The following is a 17500-nucleotide window of genomic DNA, read 5'->3' on the forward strand; positions in this document are numbered from 1 at the left end:
GTCTGTCTGGCTGGTTATGGTTGTGTGAATGTTTCCTGCTGTCTGTCTGTCTGGCTGGCTGGTAATGTTTGTGTGAATGTTTCCTGCTGTCTGTCTGTCTGTCTGCCTGGTTATGGTTGTGTGAATGTTTCCTGCTGTCTGTCTGTCTGTCTGTCTGTCTGTCTGGTTATGGTTGTGTGAATGTTTCCTGCTGTCTGTCTGTCTCGCTGGCTGGTTATGGTTGTGTGAATGTTTCCTGCTGTCTGTCTGTCTGGCTGGTTATGGTTGTATGAATGTTTCCTGCTATCTGTCTGTCTGTCTGTCTGGTTATGGTTGTGTGAATGTTTCCTGCTGTCTGTCTGTCTGGCTGGCTGGTTATGGTTGTGTGAATGTTTCCTGCTGTCTGTCTGTCTGTCTGTCTGGCTGGTTATGGTTGTGTGAATGTTTCCTGCTGTCTGTCTGTCTGTCTGGCTGGCTGGTTATGGTTGTGCGAATGTTTCCTGCTGTCTGTCTGTCTGTCTGGCTGGTTATGGTTGTGTGAATGTTTCCCGCTGTCTGTCTGTCTGTCTGTCTGGCTGGTTATGGTTGTGTGAATGTTTCCTGCTGTCTGTCTGTCTGTCTGGCTGGCTGGTTATGGTTGTGTGAATGTTTCCTGCTGTCTGTCTGTCTGGCTGGCTGGCTGGTTATGGTTGTGTGAATGTTTCCTTCTGTCTGGCTGGCTGGCTGGTTATGGTTGTGTGAATGTTTCCTGCTGTCTGTCTGTCTGTCTGTCTGTCTGGCTGGTTATGGTTGTGTGAATGTTTCCCGCTGTCTGTCTGTCTGTCTGGCTGGTTATGGTTGTGTGAATGTTTCCCGCTGTCTGTCTGTCTGGCTGGCTGGTTATGGTTGTGTGAATGTTTCCTGCTGTCTGTCTGTCTGTCTGTCTGGCTGGTTATGGTTGTGTGAATGTTTCCTGCTGTCTGTCTGTCTGTCTGTCTGGCTGGTTATGGTTGTGTGAATGTTTCTTGCTGTCTGTCTGTCTGTCTGTCTGTCTGGCTGGTTATGGTTGTGTGAATGTTTCCTGCTGTCTGTCTGTCTGTCTGGCTGGCTGGTTATGGTTGTGTGAATGTTTCCTGCTGTCTGTCTGTCTGGCTGGTTATGGTTGTGTGAATGTTTCCTGCTGTCTGTCTCTCTGTTTGTCTGGCTGGTTATGGTTGTATGAATGTTTCCTGCTGTCTGTCTGTCTGTCTGTCTGGCTGGCTGGCTGGTTATGGTTGTATGAATGTTTCCTGCAGTCTGTCTGTCTGTCTGGCTGGCTGGTTATGGTTGTGTGAATGTTTCCCGCTGTCTGTCTGTCTATCTGGATGGCTGGTTATGGTTGTGTGAATGTTTCCTGCTGTCTGTCTGTCTATCTGGCTGGCTGGTTATGGTTGTGTGAATGTTTCCTGCTGTCTGTCTGTCTATCTGGCTGGCTGGTTATGGTTGTGTGAATGTTTCCTGCTGTCTGTCTGTCTATCTGGCTGGCTGGTTATGGTTGTGTGAATGTTTCCTGCTGTCTGTCTGTCTATCTGGATGGCTGGTTATGGTTGTGTGAATGTTTCCTGCTGTCTGTCTGTCTATCTGGATGGCTGGTTATGGTTGTGTGAATGTTTCCTGCTGTCTGTCTGTCTGTCTATCTGGATGGCTGGTTATGGTTGTGTGAATGTTTCCTGCTGTCTGTCTGTCTATCTGGATGGCTGGTTATGGTTGTGTGAATGTTTCCTGCTGTCTGTCTGTCTATCTGGATGGCTGGTTATGGTTGTGTGAATGTTTCCTGCTGTCTGTCTGGCTATCTGGATGGCTGGTTATGGTTGTGTGAATGTTTCCTGCTGTCTGTCTGTCTGGCTGGCTGGTTATGGTTGTGTGAATGTTTCCTGCTGTCTGTCTGGCTGGTTATGGTTGTGTGAATGTTTCCTGCTGTCTGTCTGTCTGGCTGGCTGGTAATGTTTGTGTGAATGTTTCCTGCTGTCTGTCTGTCTGTCTGCCTGGTTATGGTTGTGTGAATGTTTCCTGCTGTCTGTCTGTCTGTCTGTCTGTCTGTCTGGTTATGGTTGTGTGAATGTTTCCTGCTGTCTGTCTGTCTCGCTGGCTGGTTATGGTTGTGTGAATGTTTCCTGCTGTCTGTCTGTCTGGCTGGTTATGGTTGTATGAATGTTTCCAGCTATCTGTCTGTCTGTCTGTCTGGTTATGGTTGTGTGAATGTTTCCTGCTGTCTGTCTGTCTGGCTGGCTGGTTATGGTTGTTTGAATGTTTCCTGCTGTCTGTCTGTCTGTCTGGCTGGCTGGTTATGGTTGTGTGAATGTTTCCTGCTGTCTGTCTGTCTGGCTGGCTGGCTGGTTATGGTTGTGTGAATGTTTCCTGCTGTCTGTCTGTCTGTCTGGCTGGTTATGGTTGTGTGAATGTTTCCCGCTGTCTGTCTGTCTGTCTGTCTGGCTGGTTATGGTTGTGTGAATGTTTCCTGCTGTCTGTCTGTCTGTCTGGCTGGCTGGTTATGGTTGTGTGAATGTTTCCTGCTGTCTGTCTGTCTGGCTGGCTGGCTGGTTATGGTTGTGTGAATGTTTCCTGCTGTCTGTCTGTCTGTCTGGCTGGCTGGTTATGGTTGTGTGAATGTTTCCTGCTGTCTGTCTGTCTGTCTGGCTGGCTGGCTGGTTATGGTTGTGTGAATGTTTCCCGCTGTCTGTCTGTCTGTCTGGCTGGTTATGGTTGTGTGAATGTTTCCCGCTGTCTGTCTGTCTGTCTGGCTGGTTATGGTTGTGTGAATGTTTCCTGCTGTCTGTCTGTCTGTCTGTCTGGCTGGTTATGGTTGTGTGAATGTTTCCTGCTGTCTGTCTGTCTGTTTGGCTGGCTGGTTATGGTTGTGTGAATGTTTCCTGCTGTCTGTCTGTCTGTCTGTCTGGCTGGTTATGGTTGTGTGAATGTTTCCTGCTGTCTGTCTGTCTGTCTGGCTGGTTATGGTTGTGTGAATGTTTCCTGCTGTCTGTCTGTCTGGCTGGTTATGGTTGTGTGAATGTTTCCTGCTGTCTGTCTCTCTGTTTGTCTGGCTGGTTATGGTTGTATGAATGTTTCATGCTGTCTTTCTGTCTGTCTGGCTGGCTGGCTGGTTATGGTTGTCTGAATGTTTCCTGCAGTCTGTCTGTCTGTCTGTCTGGCTGGTTATGGTTGTGTGAATGTTTCCCGCTGTCTGTCTGTCTATCTGGATGGCTGGTTATGGTTGTGTGAATGTTTCCTGCTGTCTGTCTGTCTATCTGGCTGGCTGGTTATGGTTGTGTGAATGTTTCCTGCTGTCTGTCTGTCTATCTGGATGGCTGGTTATGGTTGTGTGAATGTTTCCTGCTGTCTGTCTGTCTATCTGGATGGCTGGTTATGGTTGTGTGAATGTTTCCTGCTGTCTGTCTGTCTATCTGGATGGCTGGTTATGGTTGTGTGAATGTTTCCTGCTGTCTGTCTGTCTATCTGGATGGCTGGTTATGGTTGTGTGAATGTTTCCTGCTGTCTGTCTGTCTATCTGGATGGCTGGTTATGGTTGTGTGAATGTTTCCTGCTGTCTGTCTGTCTATCTGGATGGCTGGTTATGGTTGTGTGAATGTTTCCTGCAGTCTGTCTGTCTATCTGGCTGGCTGGTTATGGTTGTGTGAATGTTTCCTGCTGTCTGTCTGTCTGTCTGGCTGGCTGGTTATGGTTGTGTGAATGTTTCCTGCTGTCTGTCTGTCTGGCTGGCTGGCTGGTTATGGTTGTGTGAATGTTTCCTGCTGTCTGTCTGTCTGTCTGTCTGGCTGGTTATGGTTGTGTGAATGTTTCCTGCTGTCTGTCTGTCTGTCTGGCTGGCTGGTTATGGTTGTGTGAATGTTTCCTGCTGTCTGTCTGTCTATCTGGCTGGCTGGTTATGGTTGTGTGAATGTTTCCTGCTGTCTGTCTGTCTGGCTGGCTGGCTGGTTATGGTTGTGTGAATGTTTCCTGCTGTCTGTCTGTCTGGCTGGCTGGCTGGTTATGGTTGTGTGAATGTTTCCTGCAGTCTGTCTGTCTGGCTGGCTGGTTATGGTTGTGTGAATGTTTCCTGCAGTCTGTCTGTCTGGCTGGCTGGCTGGTTATGGATGTGTGAATGTTTCCTGCAGTCTGTCTGTCTGGCTGGCTGGCTGGTTATGGATGTGTGAATGTTTCCTGCTGTCTGTCTGTCTGGCTGGCTGGCTGGTTATGGTTGTGTGAATGTTTCCCGCTGTCTGTCTGTCTGTCTGTCTGGCTGGTTGGCTGTCTGTCTATTTCTATGTGAATGCCTGTCTGTATATCTGTCTGTCTGTCTATATTTATGCATGTTCATGTTTGCCTGTCCTTCTGTGTGTGTTTGCATTCCTGTAAATCAGTGTATAGCTGCTTTAATTAATTGTGTGTCACTGTCTGTATCTGTCTCTCTGTCTTTCTGTGTGGCTGCGTCTGTCTCTATGTTTTCTGTATATCTGTCTGTGTCAGGCTGTCTGTCTTTTTGTCTAGCTGTGTTTTTCTGTTTTTATTTCCGCTTGCCTGTCTGTCACACACACACACACACACACACACACACACACACACACACACACACACACAGTAGGAAGCAAATCAAACACGTGCGATACGGATTGGAACGATATGTATATTAAGATCTAAAACTCATCAATAATTACAATGAACAAGTTAATAATTATCTACAGTATTTACTCTCTCTCTCTCTCTCTCTCTCTCTCTCTCTCTCTCTCTCTCTCTCTCTCTCTCTCTCTCTCTCTCTCTCTCTCTCTCTCTCTCTCTCTCTCTCTCTCTCTCTCTCTCTTAATAAATCCCCCTCACACTCTTAGGCACATACTCTCAAACATTTCTGGGCTCACACACCCACATTTGATAAGGCTTTCGTTGAGGTTGTGAGTATTTCCATGAGTAGTTTTATGAGTCTGGTGATAGTCTGACAAGCCTCCCGCACCATGAACGCGGAAAACACTCACGAGAACCCAACTACTCTCCTCTGTGGCCTTTGTAAATATTGTTGTTAGAGCCGAAAGCGTCTGAGAACACGGGCCTCAATCTCTCACTCAGGTCTCGAAGTCGTTTATGTATTTCAAGGTGAAGTGAGGAATCTTGGTGAGCGGGACTTTGTAATTCTTGACCCATCGTCCTCCGCTCCTCAGGTGACCGTCAATCTCGTCCCTCCAGATCCCCTTGGGCAGGTAGAAGGTGCGCTTCCTCTCCCCTCGGTGGGTCACGGGCGCCACTAGGAGGTCATCGCCAATCATCCACTCGTCATCCACCTTGGCGGCCTCGGGGTCATCCGGCACGAAGATGGACAGCGGAGTGATGAGGGGCCGACCGTGGTCCAGGCCGTCCCTCACCCGGGCCAGCAGTCGAGGTAGGACGAGCTCTTTACGTTTGGCTAGGTATTCCTGTGCCAGCTCCTCCACCTCCTCCCCGTAGGTGCTGGGCAACACGCTTATCTGTAAAGGAAGGGAACTTATGTTGTGTTGCTTGGGTGGTAAGTTACAGAAGGAAATAAGGGAATAAGTTAACAAGTTCTTTAGGTTTGGCTAAGTGATCATAAGAACATAAGAACATGAGAACGTAAGGAGTCTGCAAGAAGCCGGTAGGCCTGTACAAGACAGCTCCTGTAAACCAAACTCCACCTAACCTCACTATCAATGAATTTATCTAACCTCTTCTTGAATGTATCTTCGTATCTACCGTACTAACATGACTGCCAAGCCTGTTCCACTCATCCACGACTCTATTGCAAAACCAATCTTGCATATGTCTTTGTTGAACCTGAATCCAGCTTAAACCCATTGCTACGTATCCTACCCCGTTCTCTGACCACCAGGCTGTTATTAATATCACTCTTATTAAGGTTTTTCATCCATTTATAAACGTCGATCAACTCTCCTCGCACCCTTCGTGTTTCTTGAGAATGCAAGTTTAAATGTTTAAGTCTATTTCTCATCAGGCAAATTTCGCAACCCTTGAATCATTTTTATCATCCTTCTCTGCAGACGTTCTAACATACTGATATCCATTCTGCAGTAAGGTGACCAGAACTGAACGGCATGATCGAGAAGAAGCAATGCTAAACATAGCTGTGTCAACTCTCCACCTAGGCAACACGCTCTGTTAGGTGATCTTTTGTTGTATTTATATTGTTGCTGAAGTCAAGGTCCTTGGTCTTGGCTGGAGTATTAAGTCAATATAAGGTGGCAGCATATTATGTTAATATAAGGGAACAATGGAAGGACGAGTTGTTGACGTTTGGCTTAGTCTTCCCGTGGCAACTCCTGCACTGATACTGCTGGAACTGTTGCCTAGGGAATGGCCTACGAAGGGGAGAAGGAAAGGTTCTGAATGAGTTTTTCGTAAAAAGAGGGAGAAGAAATAACTGGAAAGGTTGTAGACCTGGCCGAATTTTAACAACCGTTCTTATTACTATACAAAGAGCGAAAACCTGTGATGGAAGCAAAGAGTTGAAGATCAGACCAAATTTAGCTCAACAATACTCAGCCATACATGAGCAATACGGAGAAGGGAAGAAAAATTATGAAAAGGGAAGGGAACGATGTAGTTAAGAAAACAGAGAAAACATCGAAGTGAAGTGAAGGGAAGTGTGTATAATATATTCAGATAAATCTGGAGCAACTTTACGAAACACATGTGGAAGTATTGAAAGGAAATAAATGAGACATAAGGGAAAGGGAGGGGAGGGGAGGGGAGAGGAGAGGAAGTGAGAAGAGGAGAGGAGAGAAGGGGGAAAGGAGAGAAGAGGAGAGAAGGGAAAGGAAAGCAAGGGAAAGGGAGAGAAGAGGGAATGGAATGAAAGGAGGGGAAAGGAGAGGAGAGGAGAGAGAAGGGAAATGAAAGCAAGGGAAAGGGAGAGAAGAGGGAATGGAATGAAAGGATAATAAAATGGAAGGAAAAGAAATTAAAAAAAGGGAGAGATAAAGGAAAGGAAGGGTAATGTGTTAATGGAAGCACGGAAGAAAGAAGAAGAGAGAAAAAGAAACTGAAGGAGAATGAAGAAGAGGGGAGGGGACGGAAAAGGAGAGAGAAAAAAAGTGAAGGAGAATGAAGGTGAGGGAATGGAAAGGAACAAAAGGAGATAGATAGGAAGGGAAGCAATATTAAGAGGGGGAGGAAAGGGAAGGAAGAGGAGATAGAAGGGGAGGGAAGGAGAATGAAGTGGAAGGAAGGAAGTGAAGGGAAGAAAAGGAGAGGTAAAGAAAAGAAAGAGAATGAAGAGAAGGGAAAGACTGTGAAAAGAAGGAATGAGAAAGGAAGAGAAGGGAGAGGAAGAGGAGAGAGAAAGGAAGAGAAGGGAGAGGAAGAGGAGAGAGAAAGGAAGAGAAGGGAGAGGAAGAGGAGAGAGAGAGGAAGAGGAGAGAGAAAGGAAGAGAAGGGAGAGGAAGAGGAGAGAGAAAGGAAGAGAAGGGAGAGGAAGAGGAGAGAGAAAGGAAGAGAAGGGAGAGGAAGAGGAGAGAGAAAGGAAGAGAAGGGAGAGGAAGAGGAGAGAGAATGGAAGAGAAGAGAACTTTGATGAGTGAAGATTAAGATAAGAAGAGTGCTCATTGAACGGCAGAGAAGGGGAGAACGTATAGTGTATGGGTCTCCGCTTAACCACATCATGGGAAGAAAGAGGAGATAAGTTCCCAGCCACAGATGAAGGGACGGAGGCTTATGGCGTCACTGAGGGGGTGGGTGGCAGGCTTACTTCCGTGCTACAATCCAGGCCTCGTTCCGGGTTGAGTTACCGAGATGAAGGGAGGCTGGGGGCGGGATGTATGACGGGCTCGATTTCTAATTTACTACTCAGTCTGAATGTGTGTGTGTGTGTGTGTGTGTGTGTGTGTGTGTGTGTGTGAGAGAGAGAGAGAGAGAGAGAGAGAACGGTGGGTGAGTTAGCTTACTGAAGGAACTATTCTTACACTGACGGAGACTTATTCCTCTCTCCTGCCATGATATATAAAAAAAGAAAAAAAACGATGTAATCTAGTTCTGTCTGCCTACATGTTAGTGTTATCTCAATTGTCAACGGCCTCTACGTGTTTACTATCACTAAGGTGGACACGTTGGAATTTTGAAACAATTTTTGGGGCGAAGTCAATGTAAAGTCGCTAGTAAAAACTTTGGACTGCTGTGGAAATAGCAAGCAAAAACAGTAAATCCGTGGGGTGGAGCCGCCCTCCCCGAGTAGTCCTCAAATATTTGAGTTCCTAAACACTAGGAAGTTATGTTGAAGATTTTCAATAACGTTAATATGTTTATATGCAGAAGGAAAACTGAACATCCTCGCTGTGAGCAGCTGATGGGATCCGAGCACTCCGCGTTCCGGTCCCTCTAGAAGATTGTTCGAGGCCAGTGAAAATTTAAGACATTATTATAAAACTTTATCACATATCGGAATGGTGAATGGGAGATTTATGTGTTTCTCATATATATGGGATTTTTTATATATAATAAATTAATAATTCTTGTGCCACCATAATGCACTATAATGTTTTGCAGTGGAAAGTAGTTGTGATGTGATGACGCCGCTGATTCTTCTACGACAATTTAAAAAAACAGGGGTCACTAATTAATATATCCTCGGGGATTGCAGACATATTTTGGCTACAACGAAGGTAATTACCTGCATCAAACCAGGACAGTTACAAAGACACCTGAAGGACCTTTTTACTGGTTTATTTTTTATGTTTTCAGTCGATTTAAAGGGCTTTCTCAGGCTCATTTTTACTAATTTGTGTTCAGCGAGGGGACGCATTAACCACTCTCGTACCAACATTAGATGTTTAAAATCCACTCGTGTTATTTCTTACTTTGTACCAACGCAGAAAATCAGCTGGTCTTTTTCGAGATAGGTGAAAAAGAATGAAAAAGTGTACTATTGTCAAAATTTCCTCGTTGGAAGTTGGGTGTTACAGATTCACTTGTGACTGTTACTGTAGCGGGGAGTGAAGGGTCTTGAGGGATAGGCGGAGAGGAGCAGTGTGATGGGTGCGTGACATGGCCATCCACGACAGGTGTGTGTGTGTGTGTGTGTGTGTGTGCGTGTGTGTGTGTGCGCCACCTCACCTGCATGGCGGGGAGGAAGGCCGCCGCCTCAATCCACCTGATGTAGAGCTCCCGGTCCGGCACGTGCCCCGCCCTGGCCAGGCCGCCGATGGGCCCCACGTCGACGAAGGGGAAGCCGAGCATGGCGAGGGTGAGGACACGGGGCACGAGGGTCTCGAGGCCCTCCCAGGAGCCGTCGCCCGTCCCCAGGGAAACGAAGGTGGGCGGCAGGGGCGGCGTTACGGTGCCCTCCGTACTGATGGGCGGCGACACGCTGCTGACAGAGGCCATGAAAAACATCAGCGTGGCGTCGGAGCCGGGCACGGGCAGGTGGTGCTCGTGGAAGGCGGGCAGGGTGTGGGCGTCGGCGGGCTGTAGGTGGAAGCGGTCGATTTGGTATTTGTCCTTCAGCTGCCGGAGCTGCGCGGCATACCACTGGCGCGCCCGCGGGTTGCTGAAGTCCGTCATCACCGACGGGTGCTGCTCGTCGTAGCTCACCAGGGCCGGCAGCACCGAGTTCTTCTGCCGCACCCACAGGCTCTCCGTGGAGCCCGCGTTGAAGGCGGGGGCATCCACGCTGACGAACGGGTGTATGGTCAGGGCCAGGCGAAAGCCCTTGGTCTGGAGCTCCTGCGAGAGGGCCAAGGGGTCAGGGAACCTCTCGGGATCAAACTCCATCTCGCCGGGCCGAGTCTGCCACGAGGCTGGCAGCAGCACGTGGCCCCACACTCCCAGCGTCCTGTTGCTCAGCATGCGGTCCACGTACTGCAGCACCGCCTCCTGCGTCAGCTGCGGGTTCTCCGGGAACATCCAGGGGATCCAGATCGGGTTCTCCAGCCGCTCCTCCACCCGCGTCACCACTTCCGGTCGGAAGTTTTCCTCCAGCACCGTCACCTCGTGGGTCTCGCCGTCGCCATGCTCCTCCTTCTCCAACTCGGTGCTGTAGTTGACGAGGGTGGGCATGGCTAGGCCCACCAGGCGCCGCTCCCGCACGGCGCGCTGGTGCATGTGGGAGGCCAGTGCGGTAAGGTTGGGCGCGATGCACAGCGTGTAACTCAGCGTGCGGTCCTTGGTGGCACCGGGGTCGCCGGGCACCTCCATGCACACTTGCTCGTCCAGCTCGTGGTTAACAGACACGAGGCCGTTGAACCTGGCGGGTAGCAGGAGCATGGAGGCGTGGTCAGAGATCCAGGCGCGGCGTATCACCTGCCCCCACGGGTCCCGGTCCAGCCTGCCAGTCACCATCTTCTCGGGCGGGACGTTGGCCCGCGTCACAGGGAAGCCGCCCGCCGCCATCTCGCCGCCGCCCCACCACACGCCGTGACTCGCGTCCGCCATGAGGCAATCCCGCAGCGAGAAGTCGTCCTTGAGGGCCAGCCACCACACCGAGTAGCACTGCACGCTGCCCGACGAGTACAGCTTCCGAAGGTGCAGCTGGGCCAGACCCGTCCAGTCCAGACATATCATCTCCCTGCAGGGGAAGGGGACATAAGTACTCAGGGAAACCCACCTTCTCGTGACCCATGCAGCACCAAGAACCACTACCCTAACCACCCTCGCTGCCCCCACCACCACCACTCCCCGCCCTGCAGCAGAACACTCACTCGTACTCGTCGTCTCCCAGGCCGTGGTGGGGCAGCGTGTAGTTCCTCGCCTCCAGGTAGTGGAGGTACTGCGTGCAGTCCTCGGGGATGGAGAGGTCCGGCAGGTTGGTCCCCAGGTGGGCGGTGATGACGGGCTCCCACGTGGGGTCATACACCATCAGGTGCCGCGGCGACTCGAAAAACTTGATGCGGTTGAAGATGGAAAGCTGAAAAGAGGAGTTATGTTAGGGCTGCGTTGTGTTGGCGCGTGCCTTTAGCCTGGCACTAGGCAGCTAAAAGGAGAACTACCTAAAGAGGAGGAAGAGGGGGAGTAACTGTGTTCTACTCCGCTATTATCTAACTTTTAACCAATGAGTGCGGAAAGGAGGAGAAAAATTAGGAAGAGAAGTAGAACAAAAAGAAGTTAATGTATATATGATGAACTATAAAGCAGAAATTCGTCTTTCAACTTCACACACACACACACACACACAAAAAAAAAAAAAAAAAAACATTCCCCTCCATTTTCCATTCACTCTTCCCTCTGCTTACCTCGAGGAGGTGAAGTTTGTAGAAGTATGTGGTGAGGCTGATGCCCGTCACGATTATCACCAGCAGCACCACAACCAGCACCACCAGCCCCACCTGCACGCCCTTCTTGCCCTGGCCCGGCGACAGCTTCTGGAGGGAACCACCGAAGCGAAGAATTACAAAACCGTTGTTGTGGCATCATACTCGAACATTGGAAGATCAATTAATCAATAACATTTATTATCACTGTGTTGACCATTAAGCTCTTCAACCACTTAGGATGGTGATCAACACTGTGTCGGTCATGAGTATAATTTATTACAGTCTCCCAGACAGCTGTTCGCTTTTAAAGATGGAATGGACATTGTTACGAATATGGAAGAGACATAGCTGCAGAACAATTGTACACAGAGGTGTGCAGTGCTCAAGGTGGCCAGCAGGACGGATGAAGTAAAGGAAATGTCCAAAGGAATGGGTAGGGACAAACCACAAGTGCCTAACTCTAAACGTAATGAGAAAATCATGCAAATTCGTGCTAAATAAACTAACTCAAGTACTACAAAATGCTTGCAGAGCAGAGTCTCTAGAGCCTGGAAAAAGTGCCACCATTCTATCAGTCCACTCAAAAGATAGGACAGGGCGCGAGCATCATGAATTAGGGAACAGACAAAAGTTGAAGATATAGATTTAGAAGTGTGTCCTTGGGCAGGCCATATTATCAGGCCCGTAGCCATGACTTGAATTTCGGAGGTCTCTATCGTAGAAAGGCTTTATTTTTATTTTTTATTTTTACGTATCTTTCTACCAGAATAACACATTCAAGTATTCACAAACTCTTTTAAATGGAAAGCCCCTGGGGAGCTATTGAGTTTTTCGGGGAGGCTAAGCGCCCTTTCTCCTAGACCCCCCGTGGCTACAGGCCTGCGTATTATTTGTAGAACTGATAACAGATATAGCGACCAGACTAAGAAAACTGCAACCCAGAAACTGTAGAAGCCAGGGGAGGTAGAGGTCAAGGTAAAGGTGGAATTAGAGCATTTATCGGGGCAGGATGAAGTACAGTAACATCAGACAGAGAGGGGTGGAGAACGTTGGGAAAGGCCTCTCCATTCTTCGGTGTGGACCAGCAATGAGTGAATGTGATGACAGTCTGCCGTGCCTTACCCCCATTTTCTCTCGTATGAGTGATGAGAGGGAGTTGTGGGAAGCTTCGAAGGGGGACTTGAAGGAACCGTCTATCTCGTCGGGGGACTTTCCTATGACCCCTCGCTGGGTGCTGCGGGACAGAAGACAAGGAATGAGATCTCGTTTCGGGCAGGGCGTTTGTCGAACAGGTAAAGCCAAGCATCTTAAGGTGAATACACTTGTTACACTTAGCCAAGACTGCCGTAAATGTTGTGCCATGGCGCCACACACACCTCTCAATTTACAAGCTGTAATAATTATAAGAAAATACATATATTGACTTAAATGAGACGGTAATATCATAACACTATATTTCTACAATGCTCTTTACCCTTTCACTCAACGTAGTATTTTGTTTTCCTCATTATTATTATTATTATCATCATTATTATTATTATCATTACATCAGCCACTAACATTACCATTGCCACTGTCACACTATCCTTTACTCATGAACAACACTCATTAGAGGTAAAAGACGTCAATTGACCTCTCTTGATTAACCTCTTTAGTCACAAATCACTTCCCAGTCACTAATATTACCACTTGACATTGTTTAGTTTGTTATTCCTCACGCTTACACATCATGGCTTCCACCACTGACACTATACATCACAACACAACAAGAAGGCAGCGAGAGCAACACACACCACACCGTAACACACACCACACCGTAACACACACCACACCGTAACACACACCACACCGTAACACACACCACACCGTAACACACACCACACCGTAACACACACCACACCGTAACACACACCACACCGTAACACACACCACACCGTATCACACACCACACCGTAACACACACCACACCGTAACACACAACACTCCAGGGTCGAGATTACAGATTCAGCTGGTTAAAGTTGCTTTAAACCCACCTTGCCTGACCTTCACCCCTAACACTATATTCCACTTTCTTATGACCCTCAGCACTATGTAGCACTTTGTTAATATTCTCCATGAACTTCAACACTAACGTACGTTGTCTTAAACTAAATTCATCAGTTTCTTATCCCTCTTCTCAGCGACACTCCATAATAAATCTCTCGCCTTCAAACTGTCACCAAACTTTACAATTACTTACGTCCCCACTGTTGAGATTCACAGTATTCTTCATCCCTCTTTTTTTTTCTATGCTCTGGCCTATAGCACCGGTAGGCTTTTTTTTTTTTTAGGGACCTAGTGGCCGGCCAAAGCCCGTCATGGTGCAGGCAAGTTTTTTTCACTTACTCACCAAACTTTGCAATTCCTTAGGTCTCCGCTTTTTAGAGCCACAGCATCATTACTCTTCTCAACGACCTTTAACTGTAATAATTAACCTTTCTCGTCTTTCAGCTGTCACTAAATTCCCAATTACATCAATTACACTGTTTAGACTCACATTATTCTTCATCCCTCTTCTTACGACCCTCAATGATAAACCTCCCTCGTTTTACAACTGTATATAAGCTTTCCACTTACTAGTATTTCTTGAAGTAGGCGGAGCGGTTGGAGCAGATTGTGTCATCCCAGGAAGTGTAGTCATCCCCACCTGGCTCCTGCTCGTTCTCCTCTTCGTCTTCCTCCTCCTCCTCCTCGCTCGTGGCATGGGAGGACGAGGACGACGAGGGGGCATCACTGCCATGCGAGGTCAGGGCAGGGCAGGGCAGGGCAGGGCAGGTTACGTTAGTCCATGCAGGAAAGGGAGATAAAGGGAAGGGAACGTTAGGTAGGTGGATGGGTGAATGTGTGTGTGTGTGTGTTTGTGTGTGTGTGTGTGTGTGTGTGTGTGTGTGTGTAGTTAAAAACACACCAGTGAATACAATAACTGTTAGTTTTTCGTTCTTAAATCAATCGTTCATCGTTGGGGTGTTGTGTTTTGTTTTCTTCTCCTCCCGCAACACAACGAAAAGGTGACAAGCGCAACAAAAAACAACACACGCAACACACATTAACACTACACATCAATCAATGCAATCACTGTTAGTTTTTCGTTAATAAATCGCTTCGTTTTTTTTCGTTGGGGTGTCATGTTTTGCTTTCCTTCCGCCCGCAACACAACGAGGAAGAAACAAGCGCAACACAAACACACCAACGCACGCAACACACAGCACTCCGGGGTTAGGGGATTACAGATTTAGCTGGTCTGGGTTGCTTTAATAAACCCACCTTGCCTGACAGCCTCACGTGTGCTCCACTTTGCCGTCCTCTCCGCTCTTTCGCACTTCTCTGCCTCTCTTCCTCACTTCCCCTTCTATCTTCCTCCTGCTCTGTTTTGACTTCCACTTCCTCTTTTATCTTCTCGTGCTGCCTTGCTATCCCCTTCTCTTCCTATCGTCAATTCTTCTTCTCTTCTTTATTCTTCTATTTATTTCCCCACTTGTTATCGCTATGTCTTCTCTTCTTTGTTGCTGTTTCTTTCTTCTCTCTCACTAAGTCTTCCTCTTTTCTCTATTCTTCTTTTCTTTCCTCTCTTTCTATCACGAAGTCTTCCTCTTTTCTCTATTCTTCTTTTCTTTCCTCTCTTTCTATCACGAAGTCTTCCTCTTTTCTCTATTCTTCTTTTCTTTCCTCTCTTTCTATCACAAAGTCTTCCTCTTTTCTCTATTCTTCTTTTCTTTCCTCTCTCTCACTAAGTCTTCCTCTTTTCTCTATTCTTCTTTTCTTTCCTCTCTTTCTATCGCTAAGTCTTCCTCTCTTCTTTGTTCTTCTGTTCCTCTTCCTCTTATCTTTATTTCACTTCCTCTTTTACTTCTATTTTTTTTCCTTACCTATTATCTTTGTCTCACTTTCTCTTCTATCTTCTATCTGTTTCGTTCTTTGTTTTCTTATCTCTATCTCATTTCCTCTTCTATCTTCTGTTTATTTATTGTCTTTTTATCTGTTGAACCTCCTCCCGTATCTTCTCTCTGTTGTTTTCCTTTTTTTTTATCTCTATTTTCCGTCCACTTCTATCTCCGTTTGTCTCCTTTCTTCTTATCTCTTTCACTTCTTCTATATTCTGACTCTTATTTCTTTTCTTCTTATCTCTACTTCGCTTCTCTTCTATGATTGTTTCTTTCTTTTCTTCTTATTCTATTTTCTCTCCCTCTCTTTTGTCGTCTTCGTGTTTGCCTTTTTGTTCCTCTTTAACTTTTTCGCTCCATCTGCTCTCTTTGTTTACTTCCTTCCTTCTTAGATCTCTCGGGCCTCTTTTCCTCTTCTTCTGTTCTTTATATTCTCTTTCCTTCTCTCTCTTCCTATCTCTCCATCTATCCCCAGAAGCTGAAAATAAGTGAACAATATATTTTCAATTAAGAATAAAACTAATTCGTGTAGGTATTTTTTTGTTTACTTTTACGTATAATCAAGTGTTCTTTCGTTCTTTCCTTCCTTCTTTCTTTCTTTCTTTCTTTCTTTCTTTCTTTCTCTTTCTCTTTAGTCAATCGTGCCCAGAATGCATGATATTTGGGTAGTTTTGTGTGTGTCATTACCAGGTGTTTTAATTAAGAGGAAAGGGGGACTGAGGGCTTACAGGTGTGTGTGTGTGTGTGTGTGTGTGTGTGTGTGTGTGTGTGTGTGTGTGTGTGTGTGTGTGTGTGTGTGTGTGTGTAGGCTCCTTCCCTCCGCACAGAGCCAACACTTTAGTTTATCACCACCATCACCACCACCACCACCACTACCACTACCACCACCCACCACCACATCACCACACCACACACACACACACACACACACACACACACACACACACACACACACACACACACACACACACACACACACACACACACACACACACAAACATTTATCTCACTATCTTGCCAATGTTTCAGAATGTTACCTTTTTTTTGCCTAACTATTTTCTCTTTGCAATCCCCCGTATCGCTTAGCAAACACAATTAGTCAACCCGCACCAATATTTGTACACATATATCCAGTTTACCCACCTGTATATATTATCAAGGTAAAGGAAGGCGCAGGTGTATGAAAAGTGTTGTGATTCGTTGGGCTGTCTGATAATGGATGGTTTTAGAGGCGATAGCAAGTGAGGTAACTGATTGCACTGAAATTTCTGTGTCATTTTCAGCCTGCAAACTGTTATCGTGTCGGACATTCCCTCGCATCCGGTATGTTGATTAGAAATGACAGTGTTTTTCATAGTTTTGGACGCTGGATATGTTTAAGGAATTTGTTTTTAAGGGGGTAAAGCGTCGCCTGTTTCACTGAACGAACATATTATTTTTTTTACAGCAAAGGAGACAGCACAAGGGCACACAGAAAAGGAAACAATATAAAAAAGCCCGCTACTCACTGCTCCTGTAAAGAATCCGAAGAGGTGGCCGAAAGAGCAGTCAATTACGTGAGATGTTATAAAAAGAGTGTATGCTTCCCTCCTACTCCATATTCATAACAGTAAGGGAGGCAACTCAGGGCCCCACCCCCCTAAAGAAAAGATATTAAGAAAGGATGAGTATGTTTGCTTCCGTCTACTGTATATAAAAGGATATTAAAAAGGATGAGTATGTTTGCTTCCGTCTACTGTATATAAAAGGATATTAAAAAAGGATGAGTATGTTTGCTTCCGTCTACTGTATATAAATTTTTCACAGTAACGAAGGCAGCTCGAGGACACCACACTATAAAAAGGAAGAGTATGCCTGCTTCCCCTTTCCTGAATCATGAAACTTGGACGTCTTGAAGGGCGAGTGTTTGTTTTCCCTCTACTGTGTCAGTTCCCTTTCCACTTCTGTGTTGGCCCCTCGACATGCTAAGAGGTTGTTGTTCATTTTGTTGTTTACAGTTCCCGTAGTAGGAGAAACGCATCCGTCTTTTCCAACGAACTATTCCTGATTCGTGTTGGCCGTATTCGTATGTTCATGTCTTTCCTCACTTCACGGGAATAATTTAAAGTGTGTATACCTTCGAGCATCTCTTCCCTTGTGCCAAATTTTAGATCTGTCTGTCACTATGCAAAACGAAACGAAATAATAAATTTAATCTAAAAGTTCAATCTCTTGTAAATGACGCACAGATGTTTACGTTTCATTCTTATACAGATAAACAAACAATTATACCAGCGATCACATCTTTCCCGCATGTCCATGGATTAAATGAAGCCAAGTAAGTTAATTTAAACAGTCATTGTCCAATATGAGTGAAGTGCAGCCGTTGTCGTCTCATAGAAA

At 46.6% G+C, this 17500-nt stretch overlaps 1 protein-coding gene and 1 long non-coding RNA gene across 51 annotated transcripts in view; both read right to left on the reverse strand.

The window, feature by feature from the left end:
* Positions 1-4598: 4598 nt before the first annotated feature.
* LOC127006577 (uncharacterized) overlaps positions 4599-17500 on the reverse strand; it is a 71424-nt gene continuing 58522 nt past the window's right edge. For all 50 annotated transcript variants that reach the window (XM_050876622.1, XM_050876627.1, XM_050876620.1 and 47 more), the window contains 6 exons: positions 13815-13970; positions 12321-12432; positions 11178-11306; positions 10647-10852; positions 9064-10513; positions 4599-5447 (listed from right to left, as the gene is read on the reverse strand). In XM_050876622.1, the coding sequence (XP_050732579.1) occupies positions 5049-5447; positions 9064-10513; positions 10647-10852; positions 11178-11306; positions 12321-12432; positions 13815-13970 (2452 nt within the window). In that variant the 3' untranslated portion in view covers positions 4599-5048. The remainder of the gene's footprint in view (positions 5448-9063; positions 10514-10646; positions 10853-11177; positions 11307-12320; positions 12433-13814; positions 13971-17500) is intronic.
* LOC127006579 (uncharacterized) overlaps positions 16197-17500 on the reverse strand; it is a 4024-nt gene continuing 2720 nt past the window's right edge. The window contains exon 2 of the long non-coding RNA XR_007759651.1: positions 16197-17500. This exon is cut by the window's right edge and continues 1799 nt beyond it. This is a non-coding gene — a long non-coding RNA (uncharacterized LOC127006579).

This window comes from Eriocheir sinensis, chromosome 33 (genome assembly GCF_024679095.1).
Source record: "Eriocheir sinensis breed Jianghai 21 chromosome 33, ASM2467909v1, whole genome shotgun sequence".
In the NCBI taxonomy this organism is placed as follows: Eukaryota; Metazoa; Arthropoda; class Malacostraca; order Decapoda; family Varunidae; genus Eriocheir; species Eriocheir sinensis.